This window comes from Chrysochloris asiatica, unplaced genomic scaffold (genome assembly GCF_000296735.1).
Source record: "Chrysochloris asiatica unplaced genomic scaffold, ChrAsi1.0 scaffold00104, whole genome shotgun sequence".
Lineage (NCBI taxonomy): Eukaryota > Metazoa > Chordata > Mammalia > Afrosoricida > Chrysochloridae > Chrysochloris > Chrysochloris asiatica.
Window position 1 is genome coordinate 10,100,704 of NW_006408622.1, and position 18,269 is coordinate 10,118,972.

Below are 18,269 nucleotides of genomic sequence, written 5' to 3' on the forward strand. Positions count from 1 at the left end.
TTTTGCTTTCAAATATATTGATTGGAATCATAGATGTCCTCTTTGGCAGCTGGCTTTTTTCACACATGTGTGATTCATCATGTGGTTATATCCATAGTTCATTCTTTTCATTGCTATATAGTGTTTGGTTACAGAACTATTGTTGTTGTTAAGCACCATTGAGTCAGTTCCAACTTATAGCGACCTTGCTTAGGTTTTCTGAGGAGCAGCCAGTGGGTCTATTCCACAGTGCATTTGTTCACTCTACTGTTGATGGATATTTGGATGATTCTCATTTGGAACTGTTACAGACAGTGCCATTATGAATAGTCAGTCTTTCCTGCACATATTTCCTGATGTCCATGTTCAAGGTTTCTAGGCTAAATACCTAGCAAGGAATAGCTGGGTCATGTGCATTTTCAAATATATTCAATAATATCACACTTTCCCATTTTGTAGATGAACCAACTGAAACACAAGGAGGTTAAGATGCTTGTCCAAAATCCCAAAGCCAAATTGCATTGAACCCAGAAACACGTGCTACAGAGCCCACACTCCCACTTAGCTAGCACCCATTGGCACATAGTGGGCATCGGATCAATGTGAGCTGTTACGCTGAGGGTTTGGTTAGGGGCTGCTAATGGGTTTTTTTTTTTCTGTCCCAGTGTTCTGAACTCTGTCCTCACCAGTTAATAATTAACTGCCCCCCTAAGGATAATTAACTGTAATCCTAAAGATTTGTCTATCCCTGTCCATTGCCCAGTTAATCAGTCACTGCCCTTGGTCCAGACCAGGGACAGTTGGTGACCCCCTGCCTCCAAAGCCCCTACTCCTGGTGCAGAAACGACCAGAGATTCATGATGCTCCAGACCTATCGGGTGCTTTCCTCCCAGGCTGGCTCCTCTGCTGGGGGCTGGCAGAGGCTCCGCTTTGACAGTGGGGCCTTTCACCTCAAAGGCACAGGAGAGCTCACCAGAGCACTACTGGTGTTGCGGCTGTGTGCCTGGCCTTCTCTGGTCACCCACGGGCTGTCGGTGAGCAGACACCCCCAGGATTGGCCTGGAGACTCCCCAGGGCCTTGCTTTGAGCTCTTGCTCCCTGTCATCCCAGCTTCAGGCCTGGTCTCATCGACTCCTGGGCTCTCGGCTCTCGGGTGCCCTTCTCAGGGCATCCATCTATGGGCAGTTTGTGGCTGGTGAGACTGTGGCAGAGGTGAGGAACTGTGTCCGGCAGCTTAAGCACCTAGGCCTGAGGCCCCTGCTGGCAGTGCCCACTGAGGAGGAGCCAGACTCAGCTGCCAAGACTGGGTAAGTAAGGGGGCTAGAGCCCTGGGAAGAGGGAAGGGGGGATAGCAGGAAGGGAATTAGCAGGCTCAGGCCCTGTTGCCTGCTGACGAGCAGTGAGGCGTGGTATGAGGGGAACCTCAATGCCATGCTGCGGTGTGTGGACCTGTCGCGAGGTCTTCTGGAGACCCCTGGCCCGGCTGGGAACATCCTCATGCAGCTGAAGATGACAGCGCTGACCAGCACCTGGCTCTGTGTAAGGGAGGGGAAGGATGGTGGAGGGGGTATGGCTGCCCACCTGGCCCCCCACTCCTCTATCCATTGTCCCACTGCAGAAGGAGCTAACCTCATTGGTCAGGGACCCAAAGGCTTCCTTGGAGGTGAGCCCTGAGAAGCTGGCAGACGCCATGGACTCTACACAGGTAAAGACATCAGACTGGGTGAGATTAGAGTGTTGGTGGGGAGTGTGGAGGGAGCAGAGATCCCAGACTTCTTTGTGGCAGGTGCCTGCAGGTAGGATGCTAAAAATATTTAGCTATGGCGACTTCCCAGACTTAGAACAATCAGAATAAATGGTGTAGCACCATAGGATAAGCACTTGACCTCAAAATTGGTTTGAACCACAAGATTGGCAGTTCAAACTCACCAGGTGCCCCTCAGAAACCCTATACTGAGTTGCAACCGATTTGACGGCACTTAACAACAACAACAACATACTGCAGGACAAGGAGTTCTGGTAGCTCAGGATAGGCACTAACTAGATTGCTAACAGAAAGGTTGGCAGTTCAAATCCACCAGTTGCTGCACAGGACTAAGGCAAGACTTTCTGCTCCCATAAAGATGAACAGCCTTGGAAACCCTATGCAGGGTCCCTATGAGTCAGAATCGACATGATGGCAGTGAGTTTGATTTGGGTTTATATCTTGGGACAGGGCCCCAGAGGACCCTGAATGGAATATAAGTCATCTGGGAATTTTAGGGGAGGAGTCTGGGTGATGAGAGTACTCGCCAGAGATTGGGACATCTTTTTCTCAAACAGAAGAAAGAATAATATAAATATTTTATCCATCAACACAACCATACTGGCATGTGCCACTAGATGTGAGTTCTGGTTAAGCCAATGGGATTTCAGTTTGTTTCGTCATTCATTCATTCATTTTTTTTTTTTTATATCTCCACACCATATCAAAAGCCCACACCACACACTGACAAAAACACCACACTCTTGTGACACTGAGATTTTTTTTTTTTTCCAAGTGCATACTATTGGTAGGTCATATTTTTTCCAACACTTTATTATGAAAAATTTCAAAAAGTACAGAAAAGTTGAAATAATTGTAGAGCAACACCCATGTAACACCATCTAGATTCTACCATTAATATTTTACTTGTTTCAAATCATACCTATCGATTCCTGTATCCATCCATTGATCTATTTTATCTTTTGGTGCATTTCAAAGTAAGTTGCAGACATCTCGCAATGCTTCAGGATGTGGATCGTGAATTAGAGTTTAGCCGTAGCAATAGGCTCAAGGGTGCCAACAACTGTGAGGATAGCACAGGATCAGACTGTTTCATTCCGTTGTGCATATGGTCACTATGAATCCGAACCAACTTGATGGCACCTAACAACAGTAACAACAACAATTGCCAACAATTTCTTATGGTTCTTTCTTTCTTTTTTTAAGGTAAGGTTTACTTACATTGAAACGTGAACATTGTAAATGTAGTCCTTGGTGAATTTTAACAAACACATGCTTGAGCAATCCAAATCCCAGTCAAGATTAGAACATTTTCATCACTTCACAAAGTTTTCTTTTGCCCCTTCTCCATCATTCTGGGGTAATATTTTAAATGTATGCAAATAACATCATGTTATATATCTCAAATTCTGTTTAGCTCCTGGTTTTACAATTCTGGTTTCTTTGTGTGTATCTAAACCATCACTTTTAATTGTTACTTCTAACTACCTGGTTTCCATTCTCAGGGATGGATACTGGGGAGACCAGAGTCTCCATTACTCCAATGCTACAGAGGATATACTCATATTTCCTTTTTAAATCTTGATTATGTTGTTTCATCTACCACTTAAAAACATGTCAGAACACACTGACACAGCCTTTGACATTTAGGAGGATCGGTTTTGAAGTGTGATGACTTTCACCTCTTAATGAACTTTACTTATGTAAAGTTTACTCGTGTGAGAACACAGTGTTAGCAAGGGTGGCTTAAAGGATTAAGATGTATATATCAAGTGCCTGGCAGAGGCTGGTATCTGACTATGTAATAAATAATCAGCCTCCTTCTTTATTACATCACTTGTTTCCTTTGGCACCTCCAATACCAGTACATCTAATTTTCCTTTTCCAATTTTGTCAGCAGCTCCTTAATCTTTATCAGATTTTTCTCTGCCTGTCTCTTAAATATGGAAGTTCCCCAGGACTGAGTCTTGACATCCTTCCTCCATAGGGACGTCCCCTTGCAGGAATCTTCTTGCCTACCTCTAGTATCTCAGTTTCCCAACTCTGCCCTAATGCTGCCTATGTTTCTGTCCCCAGTCCCAACCTATCCCCTGAGCCTCAGATTCAAAGACTCTTGGGCATCTCATCCTGAGTATCCCCCAGAGTCTTTACTCTGGACTCAATATCTCCCCAGACCTGCTCAGGGACAGCCTACTATGCCCCATCCTCAGATCTGAGCCCCACTGCCCGCATCTTGAGCTCACATCCAATAATTCCACCGCACAATTCATGACTGTCCTGTCATTGCCATATCCCCAGTCTCTGGTCCCGAACAAGGTAGGATTAATATATGTGAATGAATAAATGAATGAAGCAAATTGATTTTCAAAAATAAATTAATAGAAAGCGTATTGATCATGAACATGTACCAGACACTATCCTAACATATGTTACGGGAAACATTGGCTCCCCACCCTGGAGTATGAAGAGTGATGGTTAAGAACCCAGGTTTTGGAGTCCACTGGTTGAGGTTTAAATCACAGGTCTTCCTGTGACTAGTTGTGTGAGTTTAATCTTTCTGTGCCTCAATTGCCCCATCTGCAAAACAGGCATGATATTATACCTTATCTCAGAGGGCGGTGAAGATTAAATGAGTTAATATTTGGGGCTGGAAGCGGAGAATAGAACAAAATAACAAAGCAACCCTCTATGAGGGCGGGATCCCGTTAGGTGTCTCCAAGGCGGTTCCGACTGTGCACAACAGACTGAAACACTGCAGGCGTCACCCTCACAATGACTGCTAAGTCCATTGTTAATGCCACTGTGCCAGTTCATCTTCTTGGGAATCTTCCTTTTTTTTTTTTGCTTACCCTCCACTTTACCAAGCATGCTGTCCTTCTCCAGGGTCTGGTCCCCTCCTGAGAAAATGTCCAAATTACAAGAGACTAAGTCTTACCATCCTTGCTTCTAAGGAGCATCCTGGGGGTACTTCTTTCAAGACACAATGTGTTTTCTTTTAACAGTTCACAATACTTCCAATATTCTTCGTCAACACCACCATCCAAATGTATCAATTCTTCTATGGTCTGCCTATTTCATTGTCCAACTTTCATATGCATCTGAGACAATGAACAATACCATGGCTTGAGTAAGATGCACCTTAGTCTTCAAAGTGCATCTTTGTTCTTTAACACTTTAAAGAGGTCTTTCTTCGCAGATTTACCTAATGCAATAAGTCATTTGATCTCACAACTGCTGCTTCCATGAGTGTTGATTGTGGATAATAGCAAAATGAAGTCTTTGACAACTTCAATTCTTTCTCCCTTTATCACGATATTATTTATTGGTCCAGTTGTGAGGATTTTCATTTACTTTATTTACATTGAGGTGCAATTCATATAGAAGGCTGTAGTCTTTGATCTTCATCAGTAAGTATTTTAAGTTCTTTTCACTTCTAGCAAACAAGGTCATGTCATCAGCATATCACAGGTTGTTAATGAGTCTTCCTCCAATTGTGCTTTCATCTTCATATAATCCATCTTCTCAGAATATTTGCTCAGCATAAAGATTAAATCAGGGTGAAAGAATACAATCCTGGCACACATCTTTCTTGATGTAAAACCATTCCATGTTTTCTTCTACTCTAACAATTACCTTCATTTACTGATGGGGCACAACTCTAAATGAGGAGAAACAGCTGCAAACAATCATAGTGTGGATTGTACCGAGTATGAACCTAGGAAACTTGGTAGATGACAAAAATGAAATGGAACACATCAAGGTTGATATCCTAGGTGTTAGTGAGCTGAAATGGACTGGTATTGACCACTTTGAATCAGACAAGCATATGGTTTACTAGGCTGGGAACAACAAATTGAAGAGGAATGGTGTCACATTTATCACCAAAAAGACCATTTCAAGATCTATCTTGAAGTACAAACCTGTCTGTGATAGGATAATGCCCATATGCCTACAAGGAAGACCAGTTAATACCACTATTATTCAAATGTACTCACCAACCACTAAAGCCAGTGATGATTGAATTGAAGAATTCTACCAACTTCTTTAGTCTGAAAATGCTCAAACTACAATCAAGATGCATTGATAATTACTGGTGACTGGAATGTGAAGGTCCGAAGGTCAGTCATTAGAAAATATGGTCTTGGCACAACAATGCTGGAGATTGTATGACAGAATTTTGCAAAACTAACAACTTATACATTGCAAAAGCTTTTTAAAACAATATAAAAGGTGACTATACATGTGGACCTCACCAGATGGAATACAGAGGAATCAAATTTACTATGTCTGTGGGAAGAGATGGTGGAGAAGCTCCATATCATCAGTCAAAACAAGGCCAGGGGCCAACGGTGGAACAGGCCATCAATTACTCGTGTGGAAGTTTAGGATGAGGCTGAAGAAAATTAAGACAAGGTAACGAGAGTCAAAATATGACCTTGAATATATCCACCTGAATTTAGAGACCATCTCAAAACAGATTTGATACATTAGACACTAATGACCAAAGACAAGAAGAGCTGTGGGAAGACCTCAAGAACATCACACGGGAAGAAAGCAAAAATACAGGAAAGAGAGTAAAGACCAAAATGGATGTTAGAAGAGACTGAAACTTGATCTTGAGTGTTGAGAAGCTAAAGCGAATAGACGAAATGAGGAGGTAAAAGAATGGAACAGAAAATGTTAAAGTATTATGATGAAGCTGGAGTTAGAAAACCAAAGACCTAGAGTTAGAAAACCAAAAGGGAAACACGCTCAGCATTTCTAGGGATGAAAGAACTGAAAAACAAAAATACCATGGACTGCCAGAAGAACAAACAAATCTGTGTTGTAAAAGTACAGCCAAGTGACACAATAGTGAATAATTGTCACCAGGACTGATTGTGAGGGTCGGAAATGTAAAAGTGGATGTTTTATAGCAAGGAGGGGAGTGATTAACTTTTTAGTCTAGGAGCGGAGGTCCCTAGGACCATCAAGGGAGAAGAGCAGAGAGCAGGACCCTACCCAGAGAAGCAGTGATGCCTGAAATGGAGCCAGAGATGATGACGTGGAGCGATGGAGCAGCTAGAGACTTTAGATCCAGAGAGGGAGAGCAACTGTGTGCTGAAGACCTAGGGAGTACGGGGGAAGGATTGCATGGAGGGGATTGTAACCATGGCAATGAAACGATATACGATAGAATGAATGTAAAACTAATGTTCTCCCATGTAAACTATCACATAATTCACAATAAAGCATTAAAAAAAAAAAAAAAAGTACAGCCAAAATGCTCCTTAGAAGCCAGGATGACAAGACTTCGTCTCTCATACTTCGGCTATGTTGTCAGGAGGGACCAGTTCCTGGAGAAGGGCATCATGCTTTGCAATGTGGAGCGTCAGCAAAAAAGAGGAAGATGCTCAATGACAGAGTGGCAGAAACAATGGGCTCAAATGTAGCAATTGTGAAGATGCCATAGGAACCACAGCATTTCATTCTGTTGTGCTTAAGATCACTGAGTCAGAACCAATTCGATGGTACCTAACAACAATTCTATTCATTCTCCAAGGGTAGAATTTCGTTGGGAAAAAAATGACCCCATCCACTCTATAGCCCTGATCTTGCCCCTTCAGACTTCTTTTAATTCCCCAACCTCAAACAACAATTAAAGGGAACACCATTTGAATCCCTCAAGGACCCCAAACTGTTGTTTTGCCACACTGTAAACCAAAGAGCACAGAATTTCATTGGGGGAAGGGCTAGAGAGATGGAAACAGCATCTTCAGAAGTGTATACACCAAGATGGAGGCTAGAGAGAGAAACAATCGCTTCACATTTTGAAATTTTTGTTAAATAAAAAATTTTAAATATGTTACAACACTACTTTTTGACTTATCCATGTATACTGGGAGCGTGGCACTAATACCCCAGAACTCCTTCAGGACTAAGCCCCAAGTGAGGGGGAATAGGTAACTTTTTGGAGGAAAGTTGCCCCCAGCTGACTTCCGTTCCCCTAGAGAGAGACTTCTCCCTCAGGATGGGCAGGTTTGCCTCTTCCAGGTCAATCAATGGCCCCAATAGGGTTCCATTAGCCATTATAGACCTATGCCATTCATCTCAACACTATTGGATATAATAAAACCTAAAAGCCTACCTGTTTCTCTTCCTTCCTTCCTTTGTTTCTATTGTGGTACAAATACAATCAAAATGTTTCTCTTTCTTAAATTTCCCAAATTGATTCAAATCTAAGTGGATTCCCTTGAATCATCAGCAACTTCCATTTACTCTGTTGAATTCCCATAACAAGACTATATATACATTATAGGTAGGTATAATTCCCGTGTTACAAATATATTAATTCACCAAATGTTTATTGAACAAGGACCATGTGCCAGGTACTTAGCTAAGGACACAGAAGACAAAAATGGCCAAGACAGACAAAATTCCTGCCATTGGGGCAGAGACAGTTGCAAAGTTGGGAGCAAGAGACACTCAATAATTAAAACAAAAGTCAATATCAACACATTAAGTGGAAGTGAGGAAAGCGGTCATAAGAGGGAAGAATGTTCCAGGAGGAAGGTACATCCAGAAGAAAGGCCCTGAGGCAGGAAAGACACCTAACATGTTCAAAGACTAGCAGAGTCAATGCCGTATCCAGATAGTAAGGGGATGAGTAGGAGACAGTAAGGGCAGAGAAATCACAAAGGGCCAGATCAGGTGACACTTTGTAGGTAAGGTTCTTGGCATTTGGTGAGGACACAGGAGACTAATTAATACAGGGTCATTATCCATGCCACTTACCAGTGTTAGTTATTATTCTAAGCATTTTCCATATGTAAATTCCAAGTCACGTCACCTTGCTAAGCTCCCATCTCTTTATTGGAAAATGCAGCTTGAAATAACATGTGCCTGCTGGGATTGTTGTGAAGATTAAATCAGATAGCTTATTAATTCATCTGTTAATAATAATAATAATAATGACATGTACTGAGTGCTTACTATGTGCTGACATTGTCCTGACCTTATTACGCACAGGTGTATCAAACTCACACCCCTGAACCCATCTTATCTATGCAATAGCCCCGTAAGGTAGACCCTGTTATCATCTCTATTTTGAAAACTGAGAACAGAAGAGAAAACTGAGGCCTAGAGTCCTGGCGTGGCGCTGTAGGTTAAGCTCTCAACCACAAGGTGGGTTTGAACTGCAAGGTCAGCGGTTCAAATTCACCAGCTGCTCCTCAGAAACCCTATACAGGATCGCTATGGGTTGGAACCAACTCAATGGTACTTAACAACAATAGGCAGGTTGTATGAGTTTCTCAAGGTTACCTGGGAAATAATGGAGCCAAGATTTTAACCCAGATTCTGTGTTTTTAGCCACTGTATTATATACTTCAGTAAGAAAAATCTATGTGTTGTGCCTTATCAGATTTCTAACAGTTACTAATTTTTTTCCACTTGTCGAGTGGCAGGGTGGAAGTTTATGTTCTGGAAGGTCCAGTAGCCCTGAGCCTTCCTTGCCTCCCCTGCCACCCCCCAGGACCTTCAAATCTCCTGCCTCAATGCAGAGCAAACCCGGCATTTCCGGGCCTCTCTGAGCCGCTTGCACCGCGTAGTACAGGTAACACCTTCCGCTGGGGTCTGGTGCCACAGCTCCTCCTGGGCCCCTGACTAGAGTTGCTGTCCTCCTCAGTATGCCCGGACCCAGCACGTGAGAGTCCTAGTGGATGCTGAGTATACCTCTCTGAACCCTGCACTCTCGCTGCTGGTGGCTGCCCTAGCTATGCGCTGGAACAAGGAGGGCGGGCCTTGGGTTTGGAACACCTACCAGGCCTATCTGAAGGTATGTGGTGGACTCTGGGGGATCACGGGCTGGTATACCAATGCCTTGATCGGAACCTGCCTGCATGCCCTGCCAGGACACACACGAGCGGCTGAGGCGGGATGCTGAGGCTGCAGACAGGGCTGGCTTGGCCTTTGGAGTGAAGTTGGTACGAGGGGCTTACCTGGACAAGGAGAGAAAGGAAGCCCGGCTCCAAGGGACTGAAGATCCCACCCAGCCTGACTATGAGACCACCAATCAGAGGTAGGACGGGGCCAGGCCAGGCTCTGGGTGAAATAATAATATCTAACAGGATGTGGCACTGTAGGATCAGCACTGGACTGCTAGCCACAAGGTGGGTGGTTCAAACCCACCCTAACCCTAATCTCTCTTAACAACAACAACATTTAGTGGTGGGCTCAATACCCACCAGGCTCTGTGCTGAGCATCCTGTGTGCTTACAGATTAAGCCTCCCTGGCCCAAGACTCAGCACCTCCCACCTGAACCATTGTACCGGCCTCCTTCAGATCTCTAGTCTCTCCTTTGCCCCCCACCTTCCTCCCCATTCCTCAGGTAGCCAGAGGGACCCTGTTAACACCAAATCACATCCTTTCTACACTCTTCCAAGTGCTCTTCCCCGACTCCCATCCACTCTCAATAACCCTAAATCCTTACAGCAGCACACAGGCACCACGTGATCTGGTCTCATCACCCCCCCCTCCCTCTTGCTCTCACTCTAGGACAGCAACACTGACTTCCTGATTGACCCTCAGGGTCTTTACACTTCCGGTTCCCACCACCCAGAGCATTCTTCTTCCAGATAGCTGCAAGACTCAGTCCCTTACCTTGTTGTTGTTGTTGTTGTTAGGTGCCATCAAGTCAGTACCAACTCATAGCGACCTTATGCACAACAAAACACTGCCCGATCCTGGGCCAACCTCACAATTGTTGCCACGCTTGAGCCCATTGATGCTGCCACTTGACCAATCCATCTCATTGGGGGTCTTCCTTTTTTTCTCTGACCCTCCACCCTACAAACATGATATCCTTCTCCAGCGACTGGTCCCTGCTGACAATATGTCCAAAGTATGAGAGATGAAGTTTGGCCATCTTGGCCTCCAAGAAGCACTCTGGCTGTACTTCTTCCAACACAGACCTGTTGGTTCTTTTGGCAGCCCATGGTACTTTCAATATTCTCCTCCAACACCATAACTCAAAAGCATCTTAGGTCTTGATTTATTGCACCTTCTCCAGCAGGGCCTTCCCTGTCCTCCCAATCAAAACCTGGAATGCCCCCACCTCCACTCTTGGTCCTCTTCTTACATTTATTTTTCTCCTTAACACTCATCAGTTATCTGAGATTCTGTTTTGTTTATGTTCTCAATTGTGCATTATCTTTCTCCCCTGCTAGAATGTAGTCCTGGGGTGGCACTGTAGGATAAGCACTAGACTGGAAGGTAGGTTTGAACTGCAAGGTCAGTGCTTCAAACCTACCAGTCACTCCTCAGAAACCCTATACAGGATTGCTATGAGTCCAGACTAACTCGACAGCACTTAACAACAACAACAACAAAGTGTGAGTCCAGGAGAGCACAGGTTTCTGATTTGTTCACTGATGAACAAATGAACTGGTGCTTAAAACTGTACCCAGTTGCCAATGATCCCAATTGGCCCAGCTTTTGTGTAATCCCTATTCTTAGAAGCCTCTCACTCTGCCCACAAACTGAATGAAGAAAGTCTGACTGAAAACAAACTTGGATCAAATGTTGTGCTGGGAATTGTGGCCAGGGCCTTTTGAAAAGTAGTGTCCTGATGAAATGCTAGATCTTGTTTATGCAATGAATGAGAGCCCCCCTCCCCCTCTTTTTTTTTTTTTTAGCAATAATATCCTTTCATAAATTTCTAACTACTTTGTAACTGCATGGCTTAACCTGGTGATTAATAAAGCAGTTATTAAAAGTCTACCTTTTCCAAAAACAAAACAAAAACTGTACTTGGTATATGATAGGTGTTCATTTCGTATCTGCTGAATAAATGAATAAGCAACCCCAAGAGGTAGATACTATAATGCTTCCTACTTCACAAAAGAAGAAACTGAGATGAGGTAGAATCAGTTACTCGAGTTCTCATAGCTAGAAAGTAACAGGGCCAGGCTGGGAGTCCAGACAAGTTGGCTCTTGAACCTGCATTCTTACCCACTACATGGAAGTCAGTCACTCTGTGCTGGGGGCCCAATATGGGTAAGGTCCTTGGACCTTCTATTCCAGGGCCCTGGGAAGAAGGAATTTATTCATTTGTCACTTGATTTAGATCAGGGCCCTGGTAACACAGCAGGGACAGAGGGGCTGCCTAGCTCCTGCTCTCTGGACCTTACAAGGTGTGGCTCCATTTTACAGTGGCAGAAAGCTGGAGGAACTTACCCAAGGTGAAAGGGCAAGTGGCCGTGCCATGATTTTAAACCCAGGATTATATACAAGACTCATGAGAGCTTCCAGGAACATGTTTGTCCAAAGGTTGGATAATTGGTATCTGCTATGGTGCTGTAGGATAAGCACTGAACTGTAAGGTCAGTTTAAACTGCAAGGTTCACGGTTCAAACTCACCAGCCACTCCTTGGAAACTCTATACAGGGTCACTATGAGTCAGAACCAACTTGACAGCACTTAACAACAACAACCATTGATTTTTAAAATTCAAATATAATTTGCATCCCACAAAATGTACTATTTTAAAGTGTACTTACTACACAGTACTTGGAGTCCTAACATGGCACTGTAGGAGAACCGCTTGACTGCAAGGTCAGTTTGAACCACAAGGTTGGTGGTTCAAACTCACCAGCCGCTCCTTGGAAACACTATACAGGGTCACTCTGAGTAGGTTCCTATTCAACAGCACTTAACAACAACAACAATACACAGTACTTGCGGAGCATGGTGGCTTTGTAGGATAAGCACTGGATTTCGAACCTCAAGGTCGGCAGTTTGAGCCCATCAGCTGGTCCCTCAAGAGAAAAATGAGGCTGTCTGTGCCCAAAATGATTTACAGCCTCAGAAATCCTACACAGGGTTGCTGTGAGTACTGACTCCATGGTACTGAACAACAACAAAACACTGTATTTTATGGTATATTCACAAGATTGTACAGCCATCGCCATTATCAAATTCTAGAACATTCTATTCCCCCCCCCCCCCCCCGGCAGAAACCCTGTACTCATTCTAGTCACTCCTCAGTCCCCACTCCTCCCACCCCCTGAAAACCAATCATCTACTTTCTGTCTCTATGTTGTTAAGTGTTGTCAAGTCAGCTCTGACTCATAGCAACCTTACATGTCCTTCCTAAACGCCTTTATATGAATATAGAGATAAACACAAAGCTTTTCTTTTTCTTCTCGCACTAAAGGCATCGTTCTGCACACTGCTCCTGATGTTTGCACTCAACTGCTTCTCTTACAGGCAGCATAGTCTAGTGGTAGCAAGCTCCAGCTCTGGAACACCAGACAGTCTAGGTTCAAACCCCAGCTCGGCACTTCCAGTCTTTCCCTCTGTACAATGGAGATCATAAGGACATCTCTTTCACAGAATTGATGTGAGGGTTAAATGAACAAATGTACCAGTGTCAGGCAGGGTCCCAGAGGAAATATTTCCACACACAGGGATTTTAACAAGAGGGAGTTTGGTGAAGGGTAATGATGAATTATTAATATTAATATAAGTACAGGGAAGGTGGTTGTTGTTGTTAAGTGCCCTCGAGTCAGTTCCAACTCATAGTGACCCTGTATGGGGTTTCCAAGGTGCTGTAGGATAAGCCCTCGACCACAAAGTTGGTTTGAACCACAAGGTCGGCAGTTTAAACTCACCCAGCCTCTCCTTGGAAATCCGTCACAGGGTAAGTATGAGTCAGAACTGACTCAACGACACTTAACAACAACAAATCTTTATGGGAACAGAAAGCCTTATCTTTCTCCTGTGGAGCAGCTGGTGGGCTCTAATCACCTACCTTCTTGTCAGCAGTCCAGTGCTTATCCTACAAAGCCACAGTGCTCCCACAGGCAAGGTTAGGGGAACTCAAGCATGATGAGGTACCCAAGGACACACAAGAGCTGAGGAAAAGAGAACCCCTAATAGGAGCTATGGTCATCTACAACACACAGGGTGAGCAAAAACTGAGGGGTGAGGTACCCCTGTCCTCCAGCATTCTGATCTCCTGCTGATGCTTGCCTGGACAATGCAGAACATAAGTTCTGAGGGACAGAGAAGGGCCGAGAACAGATCTAGGAGCCAACGGAGAACCACCAGCATAGTACATTGTTAATGAGTCCTTCTCCAAGCCAGATACCACGTTCTTCTTTGTATAACCCAGCTTCTCAGATCACTTGCTCAGCATACAGATGGAAAAAGTATGGTGAAAGGATACAACCCTGACACACACCTTTCCGGATATTAAACCCATCGGTATCCCCTTGTTCTATGTGAACGACTGCCTCTTGGTCTATGCACAAGCTCCTCCTAAGCATTTTCCATTCTTTTGACTTTTCTCTATCAAATCTACAGTATCCTCATTCTTTTTCACAGTTGCATAAGCCCCAAACCAAAGCCACTGCCAATGAGTTGCTTCCAATTCATAACAACTCTGGATAGAGTTCTTGAGACTGTGAACTTTTATGGGAGCAGAAAGCCTCATCTTTCTCCCACAGAGTGACTGGTGGGCTCAAACCACTGACCTTGTGGCTCACAGTCCAGTGCTTATCCTTCAGAGCCATCATGCTCCCCTACAAGTGCATGATACTCCACTTTATTTGTGTGCCAAAATTCAGAGAGCCTGCTTTCCACTAAGGAACGCTTGTTTCTTATTTTGTTCTACAAACACGGTAATGTTGTGAGTAACCTTGGGCACAGGTCATCTTGTGTGTGTGGCATTGTGACCCTTTACTGTGAGAAACCTTGTACCACTTTCATCTCACTCCATCCTTATAACCAAACTATGACGTGAACTCACATTGTTACAGAAGTGAAAAAACAGCTCAAAGAAAGGATGAAACTTGCTCAGGATTGCACACTGGTAGAGGAATCTAGATAGTTTCTGACTCCAGAACTCCAGAGACCCCGGCCTTAAAACACCTACCTTCCCAAGGATGGAAATCCTGAAGCCCTAGGGGCTGAACCTGCCTAGGTATCTGAGCTGAATCTAGCATGTCTCTACAGTTATAACCGCTGTCTGGAGCTGATGCTGACCCATGTGTCCCGCCGTGGCCCTCTGTGCCATCTCATAGTGGCTTCCCACAATGAGGAATCTGTTCACCTGGCAACCAAGCGGTATGAGGCAGGGGAAAAGAAAGGGGAGTGGGTACCTATCAGGAACCTCCTTCTTCTTCTACCTTGCATACATGCCAGGCAGAGTGTGGTGGCATGGAACAAGGGCAAGAATGGTGTGGGGCCACTAGGTTTAGGAGGGGTTCTGGGGACAAACTCAAAATATTTAACCTCAGCCACACCCAGGAATCAATGCGTCCAGAACATTGCAGCAGGGTGCTATAGGTCTCTGGCTGGACGGAGCATCGCCCTCATTTGCTGGGGCATGGGGAGGCCCTAGGGTTCCAGGGAAGGACTGGGACCTCCTGGGTGGCTCTCAGGAGAGGAGGCTCAGGGTACTGGCTAATATCATTGACTTATCCATATTTTACTATTTTAATAACTGAAAGTCATACAGGTGAATGACCGATGCTCAGATCTGGGTCCAGTTCTTTTTTAGACTAAGGATGTCATTTTTTGTAGAATGTGGGAGCTGGGCATTCCTCTGGATGGGCCTGTCTGTTTTGGACAACTTCTTGGGATGTGTGACCATGTCTCCCTTGCACTAGGTATGTGGATGGTCCATTCCCCTCCCCAGCCCTTGTTCTCATCCAGCTGGATCTCTTCTCCCATAATGCATGCCTAGTTAGACTCCCATCTAGAGTCATCAGCTGACCCAACCTTCACATGCTTTCAGATAGTTCTGCTTGTCCCAAATCTGAAGGTCTTGCAGAGCTGCGTCTCTATATCTTCTGTCTTTTGTTTTTTGTGGTTCTCAGCCATAGTTTCCTACGTGCTTTGTTATCTTTACTGGGATACTTCCAAGGTCCTGAGACAAAAGAATTTCTGTTCTCCTCTTCCAGAAACTAAGGACTACAGAACCATTTTACCCTGCATTCATGGCTTGAAGTTTTTTGAGGTGATGCAATGTTGTGTTGCAAATCTGTAACCAGGCTAACCCATGGTTACAACTTCTCACAGATGAATTTTTTTGTCCTGTTTTCTTTCCTTCTTTGCTTGTTGTTAAAGCCATTCCCTGGGAGTGATGATAGCATGGAGAATTGACTTCCTGCTAACCCTGAGTAATGGCTTAATAATTCTTTACTTTTTGCCTCCTTTTAATCATTTAAAGATTTTTTTTTTTTTAAGTTTTCTTTAGAATTTTGTGTTATATAATTTTGTAAGTGGGAAAGTTTGCTCAACACACCTAGTCTGTCATGATCTCAGAAATGGAACTCTCCACAAGCCGGGACCCACACCCTGCTCACCCTCTCCCCCCAGGACAGGCCGGCTATGCTGTATATAAGTCCATCCCCTATGGCTCCCTGGAGGAGGTGATCCCCTACTTGATCCGGAGGGCCCAAGAGAACCGGAGCGTGCTGCAAGGTGCCCGCAGAGAACAGGAGCTGCTCGGCCAAGAGCTAAGGCGGAGGCTGCTGAGGAGGACCTGAGAGATTCCCATCAGTATCTGCCATGGTCGTGTGGTCAATAAAGGTCCTGAGTCACTACCAGACTGCTGCCCTACACTGATGCTGCCTACTCAGGGAAGAGGTCCCCTGGACCAGATTGAGGGGCTCTGCAACTCAAGAGGGTTCTTCAGATGGTATAGCAGGCATATTGAGTAAAAACTAATGAAGTCTCCTCCTAACCTTGGGACTCCCTTTATGGGGATGGGCCTGGGATCCTTTCATATCCAATCAATGGATAATATGAGAACTGTCTTTGCCTCACTAAATACCTGTTCCATAGACGAAGAGCAGACACAGAATTTGGAAAAGGCCACACATCCAGGGAGGGATGGAGAGACCAACCAAACCTTTCTCTCATTTAACTAGAATTTTTCTGAGGTCCCTTCTGGGCTAACTTGAAGGTGAACAATGCTGGGGACCACTCCAGGCCCTGTCTCCTCAAGGGGAGGATTCAGAGGGAGTGGAGACAGCCAAGGGTCTTCAGGGCTGTGATGCTGGAAGCCCAAGCAGAGTAGTCAGGGTTGGTGGGGGAGCCCTTGGGGGCTGTGGGAGGCCAGAGGAGATGCCTGAGCTAACCTGGGGGTGATCAAGAGGGATTCATTGAAAGAGAACTTATATCAGTAACCAGGTGAAGACCGAGAAGAGCGTTCAAAGGCATGTGCAAAAGCAGAGAAATATGAAAACAGACGGGGGAATGGGGACCCAAAGCTGGAGGGATGAGCAGGGCCAGCTGATAGAGCCTTAGATGCCAGACTACAGGGTTTGGACTTTGTCCCAGGGGTACTAAGGAGTCAGGAAGTGTTTTAAGTAGGCGAGGAACAGGATCCCCCATGGCTGTCATCAGGAGGATGGCCCAGAGTGGGGAGACAGAGGCCAGGAGCTCAGGAGATGTTGACAGGGAAGCTGGCAGGGCTAGGGCAGGGCAGGACTGTGGGGAGAAGAGGAGGGGGTTGGTGGAAAGCGTAGGAGGCTGGTGGGAACTAGATGTACAGGGTGAGGCCCCAGGCTCTGGCTCAGAGAGGGAGACAGTGGGATTAACCCTGAGACAGAGACATGGGAGGAAGGGCAAGTTTAGAAGATACTGAGATTAGTGGGAATCGGTGGGTGTGAAGGCCCCAAGGAATGTCCAAAGGGAGGTGTTTAGGACACTTTGGGACCCCCAGGTCTAAGTCTCAGGGGATAGTGTGGGGCAGGAACAGAGAGACTAAACTCAGTGGGGGTGAATGAGAAACAAGGGAAGAAGACCTTCGAGTCCAGCTGGACAGGGATCAGGAAGGCACTGAGGCTTCTGAAGAGGTCCTTGGGTGGTGGGGGAGGATTGTGTAGGGATAAGTTAAAAGCTCCGGATGGACCACAGATATCATTGTCTCTGCTTGGTAGCCAGAAGTCCTGGTGTGGCACCATAGGATGAGCACTCGACTGTAAGGTTGGTTTGAACCGCAAGGTGGGCAGTTCAAACCTACCAGTCGTTCCTTGGAAACCCTAGACAGGGTCGCTGAGTTGAAACGGACTCAACGGCACTTAACAACATCACCAACAACTTGGTTGTCAACCCAGGGCTGTGGTGGAGAAATGTTACTACGCAAACCTGGCAGAATGCCTCTGATGCACCAACACCAAGGATTCCACCTAGACCACCACAACTAGTGTGTCTGGGGTCCATAGAAGTCATGTGATGATCACTACCTGGTGGGAATCTGAGGTCTGGTCCGGAGAACTCCCCCTAGTGCTTACAGAGCCCTCAGAACTCCACCAGACTTCTTCCCCCAACCCACAGGTCCCTCCCCTCTCTCTGACTCCTCCTACAGCCCACAGGTCACTCCCCTCTCTCTGACTCCTCCTACAGCCCACAGGTCCCTCCCCTCTCTCTGACTCTTCCTACAGCCCACAGGTCCCTCCCCTCTCTCTGACTCCTCCTACAGCCCACAGACCCTGTCCCAATCTGCAAGTCCTACTTGAACTCCTACACCCA

General features: G+C 45.4%; 1 protein-coding gene across 1 annotated transcript; it reads left to right on the forward strand.

The window, feature by feature from the left end:
- The first annotated feature begins 839 nt into the window (after positions 1 to 839).
- Positions 840 to 16,279, forward strand: PRODH2 (proline dehydrogenase (oxidase) 2). Its single transcript, XM_006867410.1, has 10 exons — positions 840 to 1,013; positions 1,090 to 1,286; positions 1,380 to 1,518; positions 1,598 to 1,684; positions 9,258 to 9,338; positions 9,411 to 9,560; positions 9,637 to 9,803; positions 14,742 to 14,852; positions 15,312 to 15,397; positions 16,110 to 16,279. Exons 1-10 carry the CDS (start codon positions 840 to 842, stop codon positions 16,277 to 16,279), a joined length of 1,362 nt encoding a protein of 453 aa, XP_006867472.1.
- The last annotated feature ends 1,990 nt before the right edge of the window (positions 16,280 to 18,269 follow it).